The 21,041-nt window shown below is 49.3% G+C and overlaps 6 protein-coding genes across 7 annotated transcripts; 2 read left to right on the top strand and 4 right to left on the bottom strand.

Annotated features, from left to right (window-relative positions):
- Nucleotides 1–5,031: 5,031 nt before the first annotated feature.
- LOC9647986 (pentatricopeptide repeat-containing protein At4g02750) lies at nucleotides 5,032–9,792 on the bottom strand. 2 transcript variants are annotated; one of them, XM_002990128.2, is made up of 7 exons: nucleotides 9,588–9,792; nucleotides 9,446–9,531; nucleotides 9,232–9,381; nucleotides 9,059–9,167; nucleotides 8,865–8,988; nucleotides 8,530–8,803; nucleotides 8,114–8,462 (listed from the first exon to the last, which is right to left on the bottom strand). In XM_002990128.2, exons 1-7 carry the CDS (start codon nucleotides 9,748–9,750, stop codon nucleotides 8,355–8,357), a joined length of 1,014 nt encoding a protein of 337 aa, XP_002990174.2. In that variant the 5' UTR covers nucleotides 9,751–9,792; the 3' UTR covers nucleotides 8,114–8,354. The 2 variants fall into 2 exon arrangements, with proteins under 2 accessions (XP_024519745.1, XP_002990174.2); XM_024663977.1 differs by lacking the exons at nucleotides 9,059–9,167; nucleotides 9,232–9,381; nucleotides 9,446–9,531; nucleotides 9,588–9,792 and having other exon boundaries at nucleotides 5,032–8,462; nucleotides 8,865–8,966.
- Nucleotides 9,793–9,898: 106 nt separating this feature from the next.
- On the top strand, nucleotides 9,899–12,554 carry LOC9647647 (protein CASC1). The gene is made up of 15 exons (XM_024663935.1): nucleotides 9,899–10,003; nucleotides 10,057–10,092; nucleotides 10,149–10,342; nucleotides 10,405–10,542; nucleotides 10,597–10,664; nucleotides 10,730–10,805; nucleotides 10,871–11,110; nucleotides 11,181–11,291; nucleotides 11,353–11,480; nucleotides 11,535–11,642; nucleotides 11,696–11,893; nucleotides 11,957–12,028; nucleotides 12,089–12,256; nucleotides 12,311–12,412; nucleotides 12,467–12,554. The coding sequence occupies exons 1-10, from the start codon at nucleotides 9,937–9,939 to the stop codon at nucleotides 11,599–11,601; spliced, it is 1,125 nt and encodes a 374-aa protein (XP_024519703.1). The 5' UTR covers nucleotides 9,899–9,936; the 3' UTR covers nucleotides 11,602–11,642; nucleotides 11,696–11,893; nucleotides 11,957–12,028; nucleotides 12,089–12,256; nucleotides 12,311–12,412; nucleotides 12,467–12,554.
- Nucleotides 12,555–12,967: 413 nt separating this feature from the next.
- Nucleotides 12,968–13,711, bottom strand: LOC9647646 (citrate-binding protein). The gene is made up of 2 exons (XM_002990127.2): nucleotides 13,424–13,711; nucleotides 12,968–13,364 (listed from the first exon to the last, which is right to left on the bottom strand). The coding sequence occupies exons 1-2, from the start codon at nucleotides 13,694–13,696 to the stop codon at nucleotides 12,969–12,971; spliced, it is 669 nt and encodes a 222-aa protein (XP_002990173.2). The 5' UTR covers nucleotides 13,697–13,711; the 3' UTR covers nucleotide 12,968.
- Nucleotides 13,712–13,847: 136 nt separating this feature from the next.
- On the top strand, nucleotides 13,848–15,343 carry LOC112342310. The gene has a single exon (XM_024663933.1). The coding sequence runs from the start codon at nucleotides 14,048–14,050 to the stop codon at nucleotides 15,305–15,307; it is 1,260 nt and encodes a 419-aa protein (XP_024519701.1). The 5' UTR covers nucleotides 13,848–14,047; the 3' UTR covers nucleotides 15,308–15,343.
- On the bottom strand, nucleotides 15,307–16,580 carry LOC9647645 (isoaspartyl peptidase/L-asparaginase 1). Its single transcript, XM_002990126.2, has 4 exons — nucleotides 16,323–16,580; nucleotides 16,035–16,268; nucleotides 15,888–15,974; nucleotides 15,307–15,822 (listed from the first exon to the last, which is right to left on the bottom strand). The coding sequence occupies exons 1-4, from the start codon at nucleotides 16,473–16,475 to the stop codon at nucleotides 15,400–15,402; spliced, it is 897 nt and encodes a 298-aa protein (XP_002990172.1). The 5' UTR covers nucleotides 16,476–16,580; the 3' UTR covers nucleotides 15,307–15,399.
- Nucleotides 16,475–20,032, bottom strand: LOC9647644 (probable glutamyl endopeptidase, chloroplastic). Its single transcript, XM_002990125.2, has 14 exons — nucleotides 19,799–20,032; nucleotides 19,538–19,745; nucleotides 19,355–19,465; nucleotides 19,250–19,298; nucleotides 19,080–19,189; nucleotides 18,509–19,018; nucleotides 18,317–18,445; nucleotides 17,965–18,261; nucleotides 17,459–17,917; nucleotides 17,321–17,386; nucleotides 17,204–17,264; nucleotides 16,996–17,145; nucleotides 16,807–16,944; nucleotides 16,475–16,748 (listed from the first exon to the last, which is right to left on the bottom strand). Exons 1-14 carry the CDS (start codon nucleotides 19,986–19,988, stop codon nucleotides 16,512–16,514), a joined length of 2,715 nt encoding a protein of 904 aa, XP_002990171.2. The 5' UTR covers nucleotides 19,989–20,032; the 3' UTR covers nucleotides 16,475–16,511.
- Nucleotides 20,033–21,041: the final 1,009 nt, after the last annotated feature.

Below are 21,041 nucleotides of genomic sequence, written 5' to 3'. Positions count from 1 at the left end.
GGCATGAGGCCACATGCCATTCAGTAGCAACATTGGCATGCACCGATTGGGCTCTCGAGTGCAGTCCGGTTACAGATGGCGTGTAGCCTCATGCCATCTTAGGATGCAGCCTCAAGACATCTGATGCAGTGGTGAATGGCGTGTGGCCTCACGTTATTTCCAGCTACTAGCTTTTCATCTGTCAGCTCTAATTGTTGTGCATTTCTGAACAGGCGAGGAATTGCGTTCTTCTTCCAGCCACTGTCAATGTGGATGTAGAGAAGGGGGAGGAGCTCACCAGTTGGACTTTCGGGATGGAAGGCGAGGATCTGAAGCTGTACAACACAGATGGTGGGAGAAAAGAATGCATGGGGATCCTCATCCAAGTGACAGACACTCCATGCAGTTCCATGCAAGAATATGGACTGGCACTTCTGGTAGAGACAGCGTCTGCCTTCAAGATCCACCTTGCACATCCTAGCGGCTTCCCGGAGGGGGGCAGCGGCTATGAGGAATTCCTAGAGGGAGCTAGGGAGAGGTTGTCCAGGAGGCCCACAATTTCAAAGACGCTGCGGGTCTATGAAGATCACATGGAATCCACGGACCTCACCTACGGCGATGTTCAAAAACTATATTCCAACATTGAGCCGTTGAGAGTGACTCCAGTTCGCGAAGCAAAGGGGAAGGGGGTCGATCTGGAAACTACCTCGAAGCAGAAAAGGGTGGTCAAGCTCAAGCCGACGTCCGACTCTCCTGCTCCAAAAAAGAAGCTACTCAGTGATGCCATTGCCTCGGGTTCGAACACTACACCCACCAAAAAGAAGAGCCGCAAAGAGCAGAAAGAGCAAGAAGAGGCAGCAAAAATTGTCGCAGATAATAGTACTTGTTACTATTCCAACAAAGTATATACAATCGACGTGAGCCGTATCGACATCCAAAGCAAATACAACCACAGGCTAGTATCTGATGAGTGGGTGGAGAAATTGAAGCAGAAGATGCTGGCAAGTCCAGTAACACCCGACATCGCAAACGTGATCCCCTACTACCAAAAAATGAAGGGCGAGATGAGGTTTCCAGACTTGATCAATAGGAAGGTGTTGGACGATCAGAACATCCGGTTCTATGCCGTCTCCGGGCAGCATTCTAGCTTGGCGATGCAAGAGATAGCTGTGGATATTATGGTGGGCGAGGAGGTGAAGAAAGTCTTCAAGACAAGAGTTGTCCGCCTGATAAAAGGCAACTCGCCCCTCCGATCTATCATATACATCTCCCACGCGCAGAATGTCAAGCAAGAAACGTGCTACAAATCGGGTCTGCACGAGACATTGGCACGAACACGGAAGCTCTGGGTTCAACTGAAGAAGCCACAAAAACCAGGACAAGGACGTGCACTAGCAACTAGCGCCTGGCAGGTAAGCCTCGTTGTATGTGGCATAGCATGTGGCCTCACGCCATTTCCATTGCAGGAATTCTCGAGTCTTCTCTCGAAAACACTGGGGGTCAATGACACACTCAGCATCCATAACATTCTACTCGCGACAAAAGTTGTTTTTGACAAATGGGTAGATGTGCTGAGGAGGTACCATGACGGGGAGTTGCCAAACTCAATGGGTGTGGAGGACGGCCGGAAGCCCAATGATTTGAAGCTCAACGCCTTGCGTTTCTCGCGGTCTCTAGACGACGACGACCTTCTGACAGTGGCTAATGCTCTTCTACGTGGTGAGGTTGTCTTCAACAAGACCAAAATGACTCCCGGCCATATTGTGACATACGAGGACTTGTGCACGACTCTGAGAGCTCGTGCGCTATTGAAGGATTGGATCTTAAAGATTGAATGGGGACTTGGGCTCCACCTAGACTCGGAGCAACTGAGCCAATATTAAAAGGATGGAAAGAAATTGGACGACGATGACAAGGAGAAGAGAGAGGTGAAGCAGTGGCAGGGGGAGGAGAAGTGATTGAGTAGACATTTCCTTGTTTAAAATAAAATGGCATGTGCCTCAATGCAGTTGAATTTTGTTATATTTATATACTATATAAAGGTTTGGAAACCTTATTTTACAAGTGGGATAATGACAATTCCCACTTTAACGAAATAGAGCTTTTCTGTACTTCTTCATCCCTCTACTTCTACCTCTACTTCTATTACTTTTGTCCCCCCACTACTTCCTCCTATGTTTCCGTATTGTTCTGCTCTTCCCTTTTCCAATCCCTCTGACAGTCTTTGTGTTGCAGTGGTTGACTGGCTCATAAAAGAGTATTCCGATCTCTTTGAATTTAACCTATCATCTGAGGCCAAAATTGCCACACATCATCCTACTCCAACCGGGAATGCTCACCTAATTAAAGTTCTTATTTGTTGTTGGTCACCCAAAGAAATCAAGATTTTACGTGCAAATGTCAAGGAGATGTTAGAGAAAGGTGTTATTCGGAAGTCGTGGAGTCCTTGGGTATTTGAACATTATCTTGTGACAAAGCTTAATGAGAGTATTCATTTCTGCATTGATTATCATCCATTAAATGCCTTGATGATCCTAAATATGTACCCTTTTCCTCACACTGCTGATCTCTTGGATCATTTGGGAGAAGTCGTTGGTTCACTAAGTTGGATCTTGCTTTTAGGTACTAGCAAGTATCGATGGCCGAAGAAGATATTCCTAAGATTGCTTTTTATACACCATTTGGTTTATACAAGTTTTTAGTGATGCCGTTCTGTTTGAACAATGCTCCAGCAATTTTCCAGCGGATGATGGACAAGGTTCTTTGCGATATGTGGAGGTGATTACTGACTTCATTGATGATGTCTTGATCCACTCGGAGGGGACATAGGAAGAGCACGTCCATGATGTTTGTAAAGTGTTAGATCGACTACAGGACATTGGTTTAAAGTTGAAGTGGTCGAAGTGCGTATTTGGGTCCAAGAACACAACTTATCTTGGGTACTGTATTTCTTGTGAGGGTTTGCAAGTTGATTTGGCTGTTCTAAAGTTCCCTACTCTGAACTGTGTGAATGATGTGCAACGCTTCTTAAGCAAGGTGCAGTATCTTAGTCGTTTTGTGGATCATCTTTCTAATTGCACTGCACTACTATGAGCGTTGTTGAAGGCGTCAATGTCATTTTTCATCTGATCTCTAAATTGTGAGTGGGCGTTCATAGATCTCAAAGAGCTATTGACGACTCCTCTAGTGTTGGCATATCCAAACTACACTCGACCTTTTATTTTGTGCGTGAATGCTTCTGATATTGGTCTTGGAGTTGTGTTGATGCAAGTGTGCTTGGTCAATGCCATCCTATTGTTTTTATAAGATATATATTACAACTGGTGAAGATGAACTACTTTACGATAGATGAGTGTTTAATAGCAGTTTAGGGTTTCAAGAAACTTCATGCATATTTACATGGTTCTCAGACGTTACTAGAAGGTGATCATATTGCCATTACTTCATTATTGAAGCAAAAGAACCTAGTTGGTCATATTGCTCGATGGGCTTTGAAGCTTCAGACATATAATTTTAATGTTATTCATTGCTCAGGGAGTGTTATGGCTGATGCTGATACCCTTTTTCGAGCTCCTTTTCCTTCTTCACTCTTTTTTTATGTTTATGACGAGCCTATTATTCCAACATTTGTGAATGTTCTAAATAAGAATTTTGTGCTGTTGGCAGTTCCTGTACTTGACGTTTAGTGTCCACAAGGTGTAGAGCAAGATCTACCTTCTCTTGATGAAGTTCGCAAGGCTCAAAAGATTGAGCCATAAATTTGAATGCTTTGAAATGAGTTTGAGAATCCTGAGGATGACTTGCTGATGACTTGTCTTTCCAGCATTTACATTTTGAATATCGCCCTAAAGACGCCCTTTTTTATTTTATGGGGACAGATCCTGATGATCATTTATAGCTGGTGGTGTCTTTTGTCTTTATTCCACAGTTTCTCCATGCCTACCATTCGGATTGGGATAATTATTTGCCATCTCTTCAGTATGTATATATCACAAGGGTGCAGAGTTCTGTTGATGCTTCACCATATAAACTTCTATATAGTCATACTCCAATATTACCAATGAAGTTGGGTTTACCTTCGTGATTGCCACGAGCTACCGATGCTAAGTCATAGGATTAGTATTTGAAAAACATTTTTCCACTTGTCTGAGCAGAGTCTGCTAAACACTTAGGCCGCATACAAGTGGGACAACAACGATACTACAACTCCCATCATCGTCCACTTGTGGAGTATAAAGTGGATGACTTAGTGTTAGTCTGTTTTCCCTATCTTATGGTATGTGATTTATTTAAGGGGCTTTTTGCTCAATGGAAAGGACCGTATCAAGTGTTGTAGCAAGTTGGATCATAAGTTTATGAAGTTTGGTATAACGTCCAACAGGCCGATCCTCCAAAAATTGTGCATGCACAACAGTTGAAATGTTTTGTATAAAGGGATCCGGAATAACTAATACTACTTACAAATCCACTAATGCCTTCTCCTGACATTCCTCTAGATCCTGGCTTATCTATAAGAGAACCCTAATAGTCTTCTATCATTCTGAGAGAAGGGGATGATGTAAGGTCCAAGTGTACAACTACAATGCCGTACACTAATATTAGTGTAATGGGATTTTGGTAGCCATCGGATTGGTTTTAATCCGAACCACTTGCTCTTATATATAAGCTAGGGTTTTTGGGCTAATTGATATACACATTTTCTATATTCCTTTTCCATATTCCATGCAATCACAAATATAATATACATTATAAAGTAGCTTAAATAATTCATATAAATACTAATTATTAAATATTAAAATAATAATTTCTATAAGGCAAAACCTCTATTAAATACAATTAAGATTAGATATTAGGATAAATTGCTATGTGTTGCATGTAACAACGCTTGGTTTGCTTAATAGTAGTGTTATTCTTACTTATTAATCTAATTAATCAAATAAATTTTATAATTATAAGCTTATTTGTAATTTATAAATGCAAAATTAATCTAAATAAATAACAAGGTAGAATATCCTAAAATAACCAAATATATTCTAAATATATCCATCCAGCTATTAAAACGTTAACAAAATATTATTTAGTGTACCAAAATATTCTCCTTCTTCCACAGAAGGATCAATCCAATTGTGAGTTATGAGAAGGCAAAACGATCAGCTTCTAAAGCAGGATCACCAGTAGTCTCCACATGAGCACTTCCCATGCTCAAAGTGATGGAACCGGCTAGCGTCTCTCACGATGATCTTCCTGACAACCAGCTTAGACACGAGCTTCGTGAAGCTGTGACAGTCCGAGCAAACTCTAAGGTTCTTAAGCACCCGCACTGGTTTGCGTGGATTGGCGCGATCGTCCTGGATCACCATCAACCCAAACGCGATCGCAAGCCGCTCGCTGTGGTGGCACAGCAGCTCGTCCTTGCTTTCCTCAGCGACGTGATGCAAAACTTCGATGGTGTCTGGAACGTAGCCAGCTTCCTTGATCCCAGCGCTCAGCCGATCCAGCTCCGCAATGATCTCTGGAGATCGAGGGTGGGATAAATCTCCAGCCACGAACCGATGGAGCGAGCCATCGTGCCGGATCACGCTGACTCCCGGCTGCTTCTTCACACCTCTGGCGATCATCATCCTTCTCACCGCGGCAACTTGGTCGTGCTTGCCGAGCACTGCGTAGATGTTGGCGAGGAGCACATAAGGAGCAACGTTTCCTGGATCGAGATCGAAGACACGCTCGGCAGCTCGAGCTCCGCGATCACCATCGCGGTGGAGCTTGCAAGCAGCGAGCAGCATTCCCCACTCCACTCCATCTGGGCGAAACGGCATGGTGGTGATGAGCTCCTCGGCAAGATCAAGGCGGCCGGATCGTCCGAGGCTGTCCACCATGCAGCAGTAATGTTCTTTCCTGTGATCCAATCCGTGGTCTCCGGCGATAGAGAGGAAGTAGCTCCGGCTCTGTTTCATCAGTCCTTCGTGGCTGCAGGCGCTCAAGACGCTCACGAAAGTTACTCCATCGGGATCGATGCCTTCGATCTTCATCGCCTGGAAGAGGTCGAGAGCTCTCCTGGCGAGGCCGTTTTGCGAGCACGCGGTGATGATTGCGGTCCAGGAGATCACGTCCCTGTACGGCATTGTTTCAAAGCTCCACTCGGCCTCGTCCATGAAACCACTGTGAGAAAACCCCGTGAGCAAGACGTTCCACACGTACATGTTCCACTGCGGGATTTTGGCGAGGAGGATGGCCTTGGCTTGCTGGAATTCGTCGTTGTGGACGTGAGCTTCCACTAGGGCGTTCCACGACGAGGAGTTCTTGGCCGGTGCCTCGAAAAACAGCGTTTTTACAGTATCGAGCTCGCTGCTCTCCTGGTGGACGTGAGCGTTCAGCAGGATGTTCCACGAGAGGGTGTTCTGTTCTGGCATTTTCGCTTTCAAAGTGTTGGAGGCTTCCTCCAAATCTCCACTGCTTGCGAGGACCGAAACGATAGCGTTCCAGCAGGAGACTGTGTGCCGTGGCATCCTGCCAAAAACTTCTTTTGCCTCTTGGTGACGACCATTTGCAGCAAACACTTGCATCAAAGCGAGCCAGGAAGCCACTTCTTTGCCGACCATCCTGCTAAACACTACTCGAGCTTCCTCGACTTGGCCAATCCCCGACAAGCTAGCCATGATTCCTGCGTGAGAAACAGCGTCTCGGTCCGGCATTCGATTGTATGTCCACTTTGCTTGCGAGAAATTACCGTTTTGAGAATACGCTCCCATCAAACAGTTCCAGGAAACGATGTCGGTCTGTGGCATCCTCTCAAAAACAGCCTCCGCGTCGTTGATACGATCGCGAGCTTGAGCATAAGCCTGGATCATCGAGTTCCAGGTCACCACTCCCCGATGATGCATCGTGTCGAAGCAATCCTTTGCAGCACAGCAGTGACCAGCGTCAGCGTACCCGGTAACCATTGCGTTCCAAGGAACGAGGTCCCAAAGCGGCATTTTTTCCAGCACGGACTTTGCTTCGTCTAGATAACCATTTTGGGCGTAGGTCACGATGATCGTCGTCCACGACACCAAGCTCACACTCGGCATCTTGTCGAAGAAACTTCTAGCCTCTCCAACGTCGCCTTGCTGGCCAAAAGCTTGGATCATCACAGTCCACGACACAACGTCATGGCGGGGCATTCTCTGGAAGATTTCCAGAGCTTGATCGTGGTTGTGAAAGCTCTGGGCGTAGCAAGAGAGCATCACATTCCAAGTGACATCGTTTCGTTCCGGCATGTTGTTGAAGTAGAGCTTTGCTTCGTGTAGGTTGCCGCCTTGCGCAAATCCTTGCACCATGACAGTCCAGCTTACAAGGCTCCACTTCGGCATTCGGTCGAAAATCTGCGTGGCAAAAGCTAGCAGCCCCTTGCAAGCATATGTATCAAGAAAGGTCGTCCAGGAAATTACATTTCGCTGCGGCATTCTCCCGAAAGTCTTAGCAGCCTCATCCAGATTTTCCATCTGGGCATTTGCTGCTATCATAGTCGTCGCTGCCGCAACATTCCAGTGTGGCATTAAAGCGAATACGTTAGCAGCCTCAAGCGGCCTTTGACTTTCAGAAAGACCAGACACGAGGGCGGTCCAGGTGACCTCGTCGCGCTGCGGCATCAGATCAAATAAGTCCTGGCATAAAAAAAAATGCCCCTTTGCGGCATATGCTGCAACAAGTCCATTCCAGGACACAACGTCTCGCGCGGGCATTACATTGAATACGGCACAAGCCTGGTCAAGCTGCGCATCTTGAGCCAAAGCGTTCACCATTGCATTCCACGTCACAACGCTTCTTTGCGGCATGTTTTGAAACAAGTCTCTCGCTCGCCGTGTATGCCCGTTCGCGGCATACGCTTGGAACAAGATGTTCCACGAGAAGAGGTTGGGCATCTCGAGGCTGCAGAAGACGGCGTGGGCCTGGTCCAGGCAGCCACACTTGCCATACATCTGGATCAACAGATTGCCGAGATACGTGGGGAGGAGCTCGGTGGAGTCGAGAATGGACGCGTGAATGAGCTTGCCCCACGAGAGATCCTTCGCGTCCCCGCATTGCCGCAGCCGATAAGCGATCTCGTCCTCCCACGCAAGCAAGCGCCTCTTGCTCATTCGCCATGACAACCGTGGAAACAAAAGCTTTTGAGGGTTTCTATTCCATCTAGGAAGCTGCTAGCTCTTGAGGGACTTTTGCTCACCAGAGGGTAATAATCCTCGGAATGATAGTCTTGAGGTAACTTGGCGAGGATGACATCGTCCGGAAGGCTGTCAATGGTGGTGGCCGCCGCTCGCCTTTTTGGCTTCCATCTGGAATGCCCCTTACAAATCTTAAGTTCTCGTTTATATGTTACAAGCCGGGAGAGTTCTCTATCAGAGCAATCCCAGCGACTTGAGATGTTGGACGTGATCCGGCGGAAGGGGAGGAGGCGTCCAATCCGGTCCCAGTGACTCTCCATCCAGATCTTCCACCACATAGTCCTGCCGATGTGTTTTCCATTCATTCGTGAGCTAGATAGAACTCTAGAAAAAAAAACCGAAATTTTACCTTGGTTAGCATTCGCTTGGCCAAGATATGGTAGTGCCGCTGCCAAATTCTCTGGCAAACCATCGTCGCCACCAAAACGCTGTAGAAGATCCCGACGATTGCAAAGAGCGCCAGGACTGCAAGGCCGACGACGAGCAGCACCGGGGCCCCGGCTTCTCCCGCTCCGCTCAAGCAAGTGCCGCATTCTCCCATGGTTGCTGCGCAGCCTTCGAAGCAAGCCGTGCAATCGGTCCACATACACATTGTTCCTGGTAAATGGCAGTCGGCGCAAGCTCTGGAAAAAACGTCACGACATCAATCGCTATGTCTAAAAACCGAAATTTTTTTTCACTCACCCGGGATGGCAGCAGCACATACAGACTTCTCGGCATGGCTGTGCGAGATCGTTGCGAACGCGACGATCGTAGCACGTCAAGAAACATCCTGAAAGCCCGAGCAAGGAGAAGAAGAGAAACGCACCTAAGGAAAAAAAAAAAAAAAGAAGCAAAGCTCTTAGGTACAAAGCTCTTGTGGAAGGGTTGAAACAAACCGCATATATAGTAGAACTTGTATAAACTCTCGAATCCAAATGCCAAGCGCATCCATTCTTTCTGCCGATAATCGATCAAATAAACCATGTACGCCAAGGCCGACGTGATCTTCAAGCAAAAGCAAAAGGTCAGTCAAGATGGAAAGAGCTATGGCGGAAGAAACTTGACTTACAACTTGGATGGCCGCAAAAATGAAGAGAATGTCTCTAGTGACAAAGAATCGAAACTTGAGCTGCCTCCATTTCCTATCAGCCGGTGCCTGGAGAACTCTGAGATGATACGGCGACTTACACGTCGTGCAGTGCGCGAAAGCGAAGCCTTCCTGCCACGATCCAACCCCGGCTTGCTGATAATCAGCGAGTTTTTGCTTAGAAATCTAAGAGCACCTTGACCGACCGCCAGTGATCCAGGCACGCGCGATGGACAAATTTCGAGGATCCCTTACACCTGCATGGCGCGATGAAATCGCGTCCTGGATGGAAACAAGCGATCATTCCCCACCGCAGCTACCAGCTAGGGCCTCCTTACCGTCCGACTCGAGGCAAATCCGGCACTGGGGCTGCTCTCCCGGCCCGGCTTCCAGATCCAAATCGGCGCTGCTGCTGCGCTTCATCGGCATGAGCGGGATTGCCGCCGCGGCATCGCCGCTGGGATCGCCTGCCCTAGGCGATGGCGCCTCCTCGATCTCCATAGCTCGAGCTTTGGCCGGGGTTCTTCAAACACAATGATTTTAGGGCTTCTACTGTCCACGTGGCGCCCAGGGAAGCCCTAGGCTTTGTCTTTCTTTTTCCAAGGGCTGGGACATGGAGGCAGTTACCTAGGCGCAAGGCGATGGATCATCCAAGGGTTTCTCTAGTCTTAGATCTCTAGGAAAAGAATGGCGCCCAAGGGTGATAAGAAGCTCTCCAAGAAGGAGCTCAAGGCGCTCAAGAAGAAGGAGAAAGGTATGGCATTGGCATTCTTCTTCTCTGGCTCTTCACAATTCACATTCTTATAGAGAGGAAAAAGGAGGAAGCGCGCAAAGCGGCTGAAGGTAATCAATCACTTGGAAATGTGGCTACACTCTTCTCTTCTTTCTTTATTCTCCAGAGAAGCTGCGACTAGAAGAAGAAGAGAGGCAAAGGATCGCCGAAGAAGCCAGACTAGCATGGGAGGCAGAACAAGCACGGCTTAAAGCCGAGCACGACCGAATAGTTGGCGAGTGGGAAAGCTTAGAACCAGTTCTAAAACGTCGCAGGGAGGGACTTGCAAAGCATGAAGCTCGTTACGATGGAGCTGCTGAGGTAAGCTTTGCTTTCGTGTTTTAGCTTCTTGTTCTTGAGCAGCGTTCTTGCCGGCAATACAGTGGAAGAGATATGTTGAGCCTGGTCCTCTTCCTTATGCTGGCAATGATCCAAGCATGAACGGCTATCTCAACGTTATGGCGGAGGGATATGACAAGGATATAAACGACGTGATGCGCACTCTCACGGATATTTACTCGGTGAGATATCTTCGTGCTAGCTGCGACAAACATGACACAGCTTTCTTGTCTAAGATCTTTGCAGGGGCCGAAGAGCTTGCTTTAGTGGAAGAGCAGAAAGGGAGGCCACAGCTCGTCGAGAAGTAATGTCGTTCAGTTTTTTCCCTTATTCTACTCTCTAAGACGATGGCTTTTCGACGTTTTCTAGGTACCACGATTACATGAGAAGGCTGGAAGAGCTTGCAAACAGACGACTTAATCATAACACAGCTTATCTACTTGAAGTATGTACCGGGCACTTGTCCTTTAGCGCTGAAAGCCTTCTAAAGTTCCACTGGTTAAAGTGCAGAAATCCCACGACTACTACAAGAGGACGAACGAGTGCAGCTTGTTCTCTGGACAAGCAGGCTGGAAACTTGCTTTGTGGGCGAATCATGCAAAAAATCCACGAGCTCGCAACCTTGATTTCCCGGCGATCAACTTGTTTGTAGAAGTTCCAAAACCTTTCGTGTTCGCCCATGTTGGAGTTCGCATGTACCATCAAGTCACTGATCCTCTTTACAAGTCCAAAGACATTTACATGACACTGGTAAGGATCTATCAATCTCTTTTCTTTTTCTTTCTTTTCTCTAGCTCTTGGTTTTGAGGATTGTGCACAGGGTGGGGCATTCAGGTTTGAGATTGTCCAACTTCCACCGCTTTCAAAGACCGTAAAAGAATGGACTTTTGAAAGAGGTCAGCACCGTCGTCCACACGAGTTTCACAAGCAGGTAATATGACAGAAACAATCTTTCCTTGCAGTTACTCCATTGACAGCAGCAACTATTCCAGTCGAATACCCGTTTGTTGGGGTTCCTTTGGGACCTGGAAACGTCATACCTCCGATCATCGTCGCCTATACATTGCCAGAGTTTGTCATCCATTTTGATCCTGTTCCAAAAGTTGGATGCTGGTTTGCGGTAAGCGAGTACGCGACATGAGAAATCTTGAGTACTGACATTTGTCCTGTCCAGGAAGAGCACTGCTGGAAGTTTGAAAATATCACCGACGTGGTGTATGAACCTGAAACACGGAAGCTGACGTTCCACACGATTATTATAAGACCACATGCCATGCTTCAGGTAGCTTTTAAACTTGTTTCTGTAGCTCTATTGCCGACTGTTGCTATTGGCAGAACCGAGTGAGGCAATTCCCACACACAAAGTGGAGTATCAATCCCATTTCGGAATCCGAGGCCTTTTTGACACTGCACGCTGCCTCGCTTATACTCAAGTTTGAGGTCGGCGATGGATGGTGCAAACTGGTGGAACCTCACTTCCCGGAATGCAAGCATCTCTACGATCAAAAACTGGCTCCTCGAGTCCTGCTAAAGGTGAACGCTTGAGCATGGTTTTTGGTTGGTCATGGTTCTAAAATCTCTTGCGGTCCTTTGTAGCGTTTATCCAAGTGTGGCATCCATCTTCTCCCCGACGAAGACGATTTCCGGCACGTAAAAACTACTGTTAAGGTCAGCTTCTTCAGAGCCTCTTGTTAGCTTACTAAAGCTATTGCCGTGATATCTTGCTAGCTTTGAAAGGATCCGGAAGTGGAGATGTATGCATGCCGTGATCTGGCCATGGCAGCTCCCGCCGCTGCTTTCGCAAGCAGCAAATGGAACGCTCACGCGGACGCTCAGACTTGCGTGTTTCGATTTCTTGAGATACCCGAACCCAAATATCCGCCAACGTTTGACAAGGTAATCAAGTTTTAAGTTTCAAGCTCAGCCAAGCTATACCTGTTGTGATCGCAGAGCAAGAATGTGCTACACGTCCTGTACAAGCAGAAAGGGAACGCTCTTCTCAACTTGACCGAGTTTAAATCCCCGGAATACAAAGAAGAGTTTACGACAGAGGTATACTTTTTTTTTCCTCGCGCCAGGAACTGAGTTGTTCTTCTTTTCTCCCAGTACCATGCGAGCTTGCTCGTTACTCTGCGCGGCAAATTCTCGGACGAGTCGATCGAGAAGATGGAGCAGGGTTGCCCAGGATACACGGAAACTTTAAAAGATCTAGCCTACGCTTTGAAGCTCTTCAGTGCTGGCGAGCCACTCCCTCCGCCGCCGCCGCCGCCAGAGCCAGAAGTGGTGCCAGCGCCCGAAGCATCAACGTCGGAAGCTCAGCCGGGCGAAGGCACTGCTCAAGATGGTGATGGTGAAGCAGCTCCAGCGGCGACAGGAGAAGCCCCAGCATCCCCGGCAGCGTCTCCTGTAGCCGCAGAAGCTCCGGCATCTCCAACTCCAGTTCCATCTGGCTAGACACAAAGAAAAGAACCAGGCTTTCTATCATCATCACAGCAGCATCACCACCTCTGTTCTCGCGCTCATCCTCGCGGAATATCATTGTGAGGAGGGAAGCAAAAGGTGAGATTCAAGAGTTTTGTGGTTTTAAACATGCCTTTTCAGTTCACAACTAAAGCTTCCATATGTTGATGTTCTTCCACCTGGATTCCATATATTCACTAGCATTGTTCTGGGTGTACACTCCACACTTGAAATAATGCTCCTCGTATGTTTCGTTTACCTCCCAATGCTTGAGCTCTCCATCCAGATAAATGCTAAGCATCTCATGGTCTACATCGTGAATGACATTGAGATGGATCCATTTGTCATAGATGTGCGTTGCGAATGTCGCGTGCTCCAAGTCCGCTCCAGTGCGAATCAAATCACCAGGCCCATCAACTCGAATTTGGAGCGCGGTGGCACTGTTCCTTCCGCCATGGATTTGCATTATACACACTCCGGTGGTGCCCGAAGGAACGTAAAAGTCTCCCTCGAATTGCCAGATTCCTTGTGAGTATTGTGGTTGCTACAAAGATAGACTGCTATCAACACCAAAACTAAGAACTAGATTCTCTTGCAACTTACTCGAAATCTAAGCTCCGTCCTTGGCTTTGTAGGACTATGCGGGTTCTGGGGCTTGTCACTAGTATACACCCACAGCTTATGCACGCCATCGCTGAAGTTGTAGCGATCGGAAACTTGGAGATCATATGGCTTTTGGATTTTCCAAGAGACCTGTTGCTTCTCAAAACCAACTGTGGGATCAACACCAAAGGCAAATTCGCAGCACAAGAGAGAAAGCAAGACATTAGCAAGCACAAACATCATTCTATACAACCTTTGGTGTGTAGAAAACATACATATAAAGCAGCTTTGCCACCTTCATTTTTATCGACTCGCGAGGGATTGCCCAAAGAGCAGCATATGGAATATCCGGTCAAGAAAAGTCAAGAAAGTCAACGCCCCGCGAAGCTTTGAAAATCCAAAACATGTATCATCCGCTCTAAGTCCACTCTGGTGATTCCATTCGCGCACCGACAAGAATTCACATGTAGCATGTCAAAGAATCTCATCGCGTCGTGGATCGTGAAGCTCTTCGCATGATGCAACCAAACAAGACATTCACGAAGTCGAGTCTTCGAGTGGGACTGGAAATGTGAGTGTCCAGATAGATCCCACTCGCTGCTTTCGATCGAGGTGGGCTGTGGCATGAAGAAGGCCGAGGCAGCAAGAGAGAGGTCTTCCTCCTCCTCCTCGATCTCAATGTGGAGCGTGGCATGGAACCTCCTCCTAGTGGCTTCGATCGTCAGCACCAATCTCATGGCGCTCTACAGCCTCTCCGTGTCACGGGGGGTCAGGCAAGATAATCTCCTATCGCCCTCTTCCACTCCACTCCTCGCAGAGATAGCATCCCTGAGAGAAGAGATCCGGCAGGCACTGACAGCGGCGCGGACAAGACCAAGCGCTGGATCCAGATCTCTGCTCATGAGCTCGGAGCTTCTCGAGTACACGGAGGAGCGCAGCCTACCCCTGGGAAGAAACCCAACACACGGCGGCGAGACGATGGTATCGCCCATCGGCCATGCCTGCTTCCAACACATGGCTCTCCTCGACACCTACATGAACTACACCGTCGGGAGCCTCTGCCCGGACGACTGGAACATCGCCCAAGCTCTCATGGTGCGCGGCTGCGAGCCCCTGCCGCGGCGCCGCTGCTTTGCGCGCTCGCCACCCTCCTACTCCACGCCGCTGCCGCTGCCGGGCTGCCGCTGGAGCACCCCGCCCGACGATACCATCCGCTGGAGCCACTACACTTGCAAGAGCTTCGACTGCCTCAACCGGCGCGCCAAGGAGAGCAAGGTGTTCGTCGACTGCGCGGATTGCTTCGAGCTCACGGGCGCCGAGAGGACGAGGTGGGTGGTGCCGCGAGGCAAGAACGACGTGATCACCATCAAGGACCTGGTGGCGCTCAAGCGCGGGAGCCTCCGGATCGGGCTAGACATCGGTGGCGGCACCGCCAGCTTTGCCGCCAGGATGGCCGAGCACAACGTTACCATCGTCACCACCTCGCTCAACCTCAACGGGCCTTTCAACGAGTTCATCGCGCTGCGCGGCCTCGTCCCGATCTTCCTCACCGTCGGCCAGCGCCTCCCCTTCTTCGACAACACGCTGGATCTCGTCCACAGCATGCACGTCCTCAGCAGCTGGATCCCCACGCGCACTCTCGAGTTCATCCTCTTCGACATCGACCGGGTGCTGCGTCCCGGAGGGATCCTGTGGCTGGATCACTTCTTTTGCACCCAGGACCAGCTCCACACCCTCTACGCCCCCATGGTGGAGCGGCTGGGATACACCAAGCTCAAGTGGGTGGCCGGCCTCAAGCTCGACAAGAACGGCATCAAGAACCACGAAGTCTACCTCTCGGCATTGCTCGAGAAGCCCGTGAGATCTTCCTCTTCTTCTTCCTGAGTCGTAAACCATCCTGACCATCTTTTATTCGTGCCACTGCCATAGTCTCCTAGAATGTAGATAGGAAAAGAGCTGTTTTCCTTCGTTTTCCTTCACCACACCCCGACCTCGAGGTGCCCTGTGTGATCTGCACTGGCTCGAAACATGCCGGTTGTGTTGAAGTCCATTGCGATCTCTCCCTTGGCCGAGACTGCCACCAGACCTGTCGTCCCTGCCTCGAGCTCCTTGACAACACTGCCCGCTGCCTCGGAGAGCTTGAGAGCTTTGTACTTCATGCGAGCAGCAACGTCCGCCGCAACCATGCCTCGCATGATGCTCTCGCCTTTCCCGGTTGTGGACACCGCGCACACCCCGTTTGCGTAAGTTCCTGCGCCTATCACCGGAGTGTCTCCAATGCGTCCTGCCATCTTGTTCACCATGCCTCCGGTGGATGTGGCAGCCGCGCACTTGCCATGGCAGTCCACGGCCACACAGCCCACAGTCTCGCCAGCTTCGGAAGGCACCGAGTAGTCGATCTTTTCAAGAGAGTTCCAGTTAGCGGTTGCGCGAGAACAAAACGAACTAGGCTAGGCCACTCTACCTGAACGGTTTGCGTCTCCTTGGTTTGACGCAAGCGCTGGATGTTCCTCTCCGTGACAAAGTAGCCGGGATCGGCAGTTTCAACTCCCTGTCAACTCGAGCTTTGCAGTTAACAAGAACAAGAGCAAAGAAACGAAAGCGTTCGAACCTGTTGCCTTGCAAAGGCCTCGGCCCCGTCAAAGGCGAGATAGATGTGAGGCGTTTTCTCCATGACGAGGCGAGCCAGGGAGATCGGGTTGACAACCGTGGTGAGGCCCGAGACCGCTCCACAGTCACCCGTGGCACCGTCCATGATGCTGGCTTCCATCTCCACAGTGCCTTCGGCCGTCAAAACCGATCCTTTGCCGGCATTGAACATCTCGTTGTTCTCCAGCGCGCGGACCTGCAAAAAAGGTGGCATGGCGATCGATTGTCACGCAAAGAAAGCCACGCTTACCACCAATTCAACCACGTCCAGAGCGCATCGCCCGGACTCTAGCTCCGCAACACCGAGGCTGAGGCATTCCAGGAGGACCGACTCCGCGGCCTCGGTCCTCTCGGAGCGCTTGATGTCGCCGGCACCGCCGTGGAGAGCCAGAGCCCACCCCATCCTCCTTCCTAGGGCTTGCTTATTCCACACTGGTAGCTACAGCGATGAGAGTGGAGCTGCAGCCGTGCTAGCATCTTTCTCGGAGTCCTCGCTCTCCTCCGCCATCCCGGTGGTGCTAGTAGCAGCCACGCAAAACTTGTCCAGCCACCTCTCCGACTCCCAGAGAGTGTGCATAACGCTCTCTCGTGCTACGTATCCGTGGCTCTCGAATGGAAGTAGCACGAGCCGGCAAACCACCCCGTGACCCTTGAGAGCGTCGTAGAATCTCTCCGACTGGAGTGAGCTTGTCAGGACAGTGCCGAGCAGGAGAAAGAAAAAGAAAAACTTTTACCTGCATCGTCAGCGTACCCGAGTTGTTGTCGTCCTCGCCATGGATCAGCAGGATGGGATTTTGCATCTTGTTTGCCAGCATGAAAGGACTCATGTCGATGTAAGTTTTGGGAGCTTCCCAGAGTGTCCGATCCTCGCTCTGTGCAAACCAAAGTTGCGAGTCAGACGAAACTGAGAAACGGAGACCCACCTGAAATCCAAACGGTGTGAGTGTTCTGTTGTATGCTCCCGCTCGAGCAATGCCACAGCAGAAGAGATGTGGAGCATGAGCTAAGAGATTGGCGGCCATGAATGCTCCATACGAGTGCCCTCCTACAGCAATTCTGTCGGGATGAGCCACCTGCAAAGTTCCAAAAGTTGTCAAGCATGAAGCTAAAGAGCTCTATCTAGATAGTTACCCCGCGACGAATGATTTCCTCAACTGCGGCCTCAGCGCTAGAAACCAGCTGCTCGACGTAGCTGAGACAATGCCAATCAATCAATACACGAGCATGAGAAAATACAATGACAAGCACCTGTCATTGGCTTCAGCTTCACCCTCTCCAACAATCGGTATAGTTGGACCATCCAAGACTGCAAAGCTGATCACCAGCACGAGTATAAGATGAAATTCTAAAGGAGAAAAGGAAAACGAAGGGCAAGAGCTAACTCACCGTCTCGCCAGCCACAGTAGAGGCGACGTCGAGCCAATACCAGCAAACTCGTTCGGTGATCGCCGCATCTGTCCAGCGTTTTCTTTGCTCTTGAACTCTCTCGGATATGCCCACACCAGCGTCGGCAGCGGGCCGTCTCTTGATGGCTCGTAGTCGGGTGGTAAATAGAGCGTTGCTGTTAACTGCACACCATCGGAGCGGGGATATCGAATCACTTCCTTCTGGAGGTTGACAAGCTGCGGGTAAGGATGCGGAAAGTTTGTGACTTGAACAGCAGTCTTGTCGGGCCAAAACCAAAGAAAGTACTGCGGAGGCTCCGTTTGGCTTTCTCTTGAGATGAGCATTCGCAGCTTGTCCACGTCGAGATCATCGTCTATCTGATCGGACATGAGAGCCGTGACCTTTTCATAGTACTTGTCCTTCTGGCTTTGCCAAATCCGCTCTTTTGCACCCGTATCACTGCAAAGAAAGTGTTTGCAAAATCAACAGCGAGTGAACGAGCTTACATGTTGAGAAGATCAAGGAACGGTATCTTTCCTTCCGGAGTTGCCCCGTTGCCATCAAGCAGTAGATTCCTATTACCATCACTCGTCTTTACTTGAGCCAGAACGTAAGTACCGAACGAGGTTCTGCGTAACACCGGAGAGCCGGGGTCTGAGTAGACATCTTCCGACGATCTATCGAACAGCACGCGAGGCTCGGTGCCTGGTGCACCAGGAGCAACCATCCATGTCCTGGTCTGCCGCGTCTTATACCACGATTCATAAATCAGAGCCAATGAATCGTTACCCCAGAGTGAGCCTCTGCCAGCCAAAAACACACATCACAAACGATTGACTTAAGCAGCAGAATACGTACCCGTAGCGAAGATCAAGTTTGTGAATAATCTCCGGTTCCTGTGCTTCACTGGAATCTACTCGAAGTGAGTACACTATGTCCCGGGGAGATACTTTCTCCCTCGAATCTCCACCATCCTGAGTTTCCACCCTGTAAAACACATATATACATATCATGAGGAACAGAAAGAAAAAATAAACAGTCATTTCTTACCAATACAGGGATGAAGGCTTGTCCGAGCGCCAGTTGATGGACCTTCGACCTTGACGAACACTGTCATGAGCTATTGGTATATCTTCTGCGAGTGGCAAGTCTGCTACTTCTTGTACAAGTCGTCCTGATCTCGTCCACACCTCTGTTCTCTTGGGAAATCGGCCGCAGGGGACCGAAAAAGAATAAGGCCGGTGCATGGTCGACACCAGCAAGTAGTTTCCATCAGGAGATGGATCCAGGGAGGTGTACACCGCAGCCTCGCCAAGCACCAGCGGATCAACATCTCCGGACGTGGACACGAGGAGGAGCTCGCTGGTAGCATAGTAATCGAAGACGTCTTCGTCATGCTTGCTCTTCAAGAGGTCCTGGTACGTCCGGTTCTGCACGACCCGCTTTTCCTCGTTCATGAGAACCTTGGGACTTAGCGGGGTGAGTGGTTTCTTGGGTGGAGGACCCCGAGCGCTCGGAACAACGCACGCTACCAGTGTCGAGGGATCCAGCCACGAGTATCTGACGCGAGAGTGAGTTAGAAAAGAACATCACGGACGTAGGCTGGAAGATGATGGCTTACGAATCGAATACGGTGTTAAGGCAGTAGTTTGGAGGTCCAATCAGCTCTCTGGCTTCTAGAGTTTGCACGTCCACGATCCAAAGTCCCAGCTCGCTCCTTGTCCCGTCCTCCTGTGAGAAAAGGTTGGATTCCATTACACGAGAAACCAGTAAGTAGAGAATGCAAAGTACCTTGTCTATCCCCCAAAGAACGAATGCAAGGTGACTACCATCAGGCGACCTGGGATGGAGATACGCACAAGCCACTCAAGAAAACGAAGGAAGTAAACGAAGTACCAGCTCACAAAGTTGATCCTGGCACCGGCTGGCAACCCGGTAACGAGACGCTCCACTCCCACAAGCCCGTCGTGGGACAAGGACGACATGCCGAGGCCGACGTAGGACGACCTGTGCGTGAGAGAGAGCAAAGAACACGTTAGAACTCCAAGGACGAGGAAAAGCAACGTAGAATCACCATACATGCGGCTGCGACAGTTGCATTCCGGATCAATGCGGAGGCCCGCGAGCTTGAGCTCCGGACGAGCAAGCTCCGACAGCGGTGGCAACGACGTGCGCTTCATGAACAGGATCTTGTCGCGCTTGGGTGAGAAGGAGAGCGCTGGATTGGGAGGAGCGTCCACAATCCTCCGGATTTCTGGTGCTGGCAACTGGTAGCCAAGCGGAGGAGCTACACAAGGAGAAAATCAGCTTGGAGAGGGGAAACAAGGAAGGAGAAGTCACCATTGGTGGCGGCGGTGGTGGCGGCGGCAGCTCTGGTAGCGACAAGGCGAGAAGCGCCATGAATCGTCATTCTCCTCGCCCTGGAAATGGGTATCCTCCTCCACGAACCGAGATGACCTAAAAAAACTCGACCAGGCCCAAGAGGAGGAGGAGGGCGCAGAAGGGAGACGATGCTTGGACAATGCGCCATTACTTAAACCTGTTGGACACCCACACTAAAGGGAATTTTATCCCATGCATTTTTTCTTTTTGGATCAAAATCCGCCTCCACAAAGCTTAACCATGTCTTGTGGCTCGACCATTTCTTGTCCAGGATGACCACAGGTTACGTCCTCGACGTGGAGACTCTTTGCGGGAACAGCGAGAATATGTCAACTCAGCTATAGCCGTCAACTCAGCTCATTTGTCACGATGTTGCTTGTTGAAAAAGATTGGAATATGCTAGTACAGTTTCTTCCAGCTCCTGGGCTTTGAGTAACCCCGGCTGCCTTCAGCCTCTCCAGTTTGAAAGGGAAGCTGAAAAGTCAGTAGTAATGAAAAAAAACGCACAAAACTCTGTAACTATAACTATAACATTCGTCTCTCTCTCAGCTGGTGGATCTGTTAGTTCAACCTGTTCCTCAGCTTTAGAGGCATTAGTAATTCTTGAAGAAACATCATTCTAGTCGGAAATAAATGGTAAAATGGCTCTTTTTTAACATGAATCCTATATGGCAACCACTGAGACCGAGTATGTCCTCCTGCCATCATCTCATTTACTCACACATTAGCATTTGACAGCGCTTGCTGTTTAGGGTGGAATGAGATCTGCTGCAATGCAAATCTTTGGCACTTCCTCTAAATGTTTATTAGAAGAATTCAAACAAAAGAAGAACGTTCTAGCATCCTTCCATTCTCACTGAATTTCTCCCCTCTTGTCCTCCAGCAGCCAGGTTTCATCCAAGTTGAATGGGGAGATGCAATGAGGGCACGGTCAATGTGGCTGCCACATAGGATTCAACATAAATGTTAAAAAAGAGTAATCCTACCTTGGAGGCCATCTTCTCTCTGCAATCTGAGGTTGCTGTACTTCATGGATCATCTTTCTTTTCCTGGTAGTAGAAGCAGTAGTAGCACTTTCTGACAGTTAGTAAAAAACGCATTATAAAGGTAAAATGGCAGAAAAGGTGAATATTAACCAAAACTTTCTTTGCATTTGCTATAGATGATACTCTAAACGTTGATCCTTGCTTCTCATGAGTAG

This window comes from Selaginella moellendorffii, unplaced genomic scaffold (genome assembly GCF_000143415.4).
Source record: "Selaginella moellendorffii unplaced genomic scaffold, v1.0 SELMOscaffold_105, whole genome shotgun sequence".
In the NCBI taxonomy this organism is placed as follows: domain Eukaryota; kingdom Viridiplantae; phylum Streptophyta; class Lycopodiopsida; order Selaginellales; family Selaginellaceae; genus Selaginella; species Selaginella moellendorffii.
This window is presented reverse-complemented; position numbering and strand designations above follow the sequence as displayed.

Bases quoted from the DNA above. Each gene is read 5' to 3' on its own strand.
- LOC9647986 (XM_024663977.1), bottom strand. From the start codon at position 8,096: ATGAGCAAGAGGCGCTTGCTTGCGTGGGAGGACGAGATCGCTTATCGG.
- LOC9647647 (XM_024663935.1), top strand. From the start codon at position 9,937: ATGGCGCCCAAGGGTGATAAGAAGCTCTCCAAGAAGGAGCTCAAGGCG. The intron at 10,343-10,404 runs GTAAGCTTTGCT...CCGGCAATACAG, and splicing joins GTTACGATGGAGCTGCTGAG to TGGAAGAGATATGTTGAGCC. The intron at 11,481-11,534 runs GTAAGCGAGTAC...TGTCCTGTCCAG, and splicing joins AAGTTGGATGCTGGTTTGCG to GAAGAGCACTGCTGGAAGTT.
- LOC9647646 (XM_002990127.2), bottom strand. From the start codon at position 13,696: ATGTTTTCTACACACCAAAGGTTGTATAGAATGATGTTTGTGCTTGCT. The intron at 13,365-13,423 runs GTAAGTTGCAAG...CTATCTTTGTAG, and splicing joins GGACGGAGCTTAGATTTCGA to CAACCACAATACTCACAAGG.
- LOC112342310 (XM_024663933.1), top strand. From the start codon at position 14,048: ATGAAGAAGGCCGAGGCAGCAAGAGAGAGGTCTTCCTCCTCCTCCTCG.
- LOC9647645 (XM_002990126.2), bottom strand. From the start codon at position 16,475: ATGGGGTGGGCTCTGGCTCTCCACGGCGGTGCCGGCGACATCAAGCGC. The intron at 16,269-16,322 runs GTAAGCGTGGCT...CCTTTTTTGCAG, and splicing joins TGGACGTGGTTGAATTGGTG to GTCCGCGCGCTGGAGAACAA. The intron at 15,975-16,034 runs GTTCGAACGCTT...TCGAGTTGACAG, and splicing joins AGGCCTTTGCAAGGCAACAG to GGAGTTGAAACTGCCGATCC.
- LOC9647644 (XM_002990125.2), bottom strand. From the start codon at position 19,988: ATGGCGCATTGTCCAAGCATCGTCTCCCTTCTGCGCCCTCCTCCTCCT. The intron at 19,746-19,798 runs GTGACTTCTCCT...CTCCTTGTGTAG, and splicing joins CACCACCGCCGCCACCAATG to CTCCTCCGCTTGGCTACCAG. The intron at 16,749-16,806 runs GTAAAAGTTTTT...AGCTCACTCCAG, and splicing joins CGGGTACGCTGACGATGCAG to TCGGAGAGATTCTACGACGC.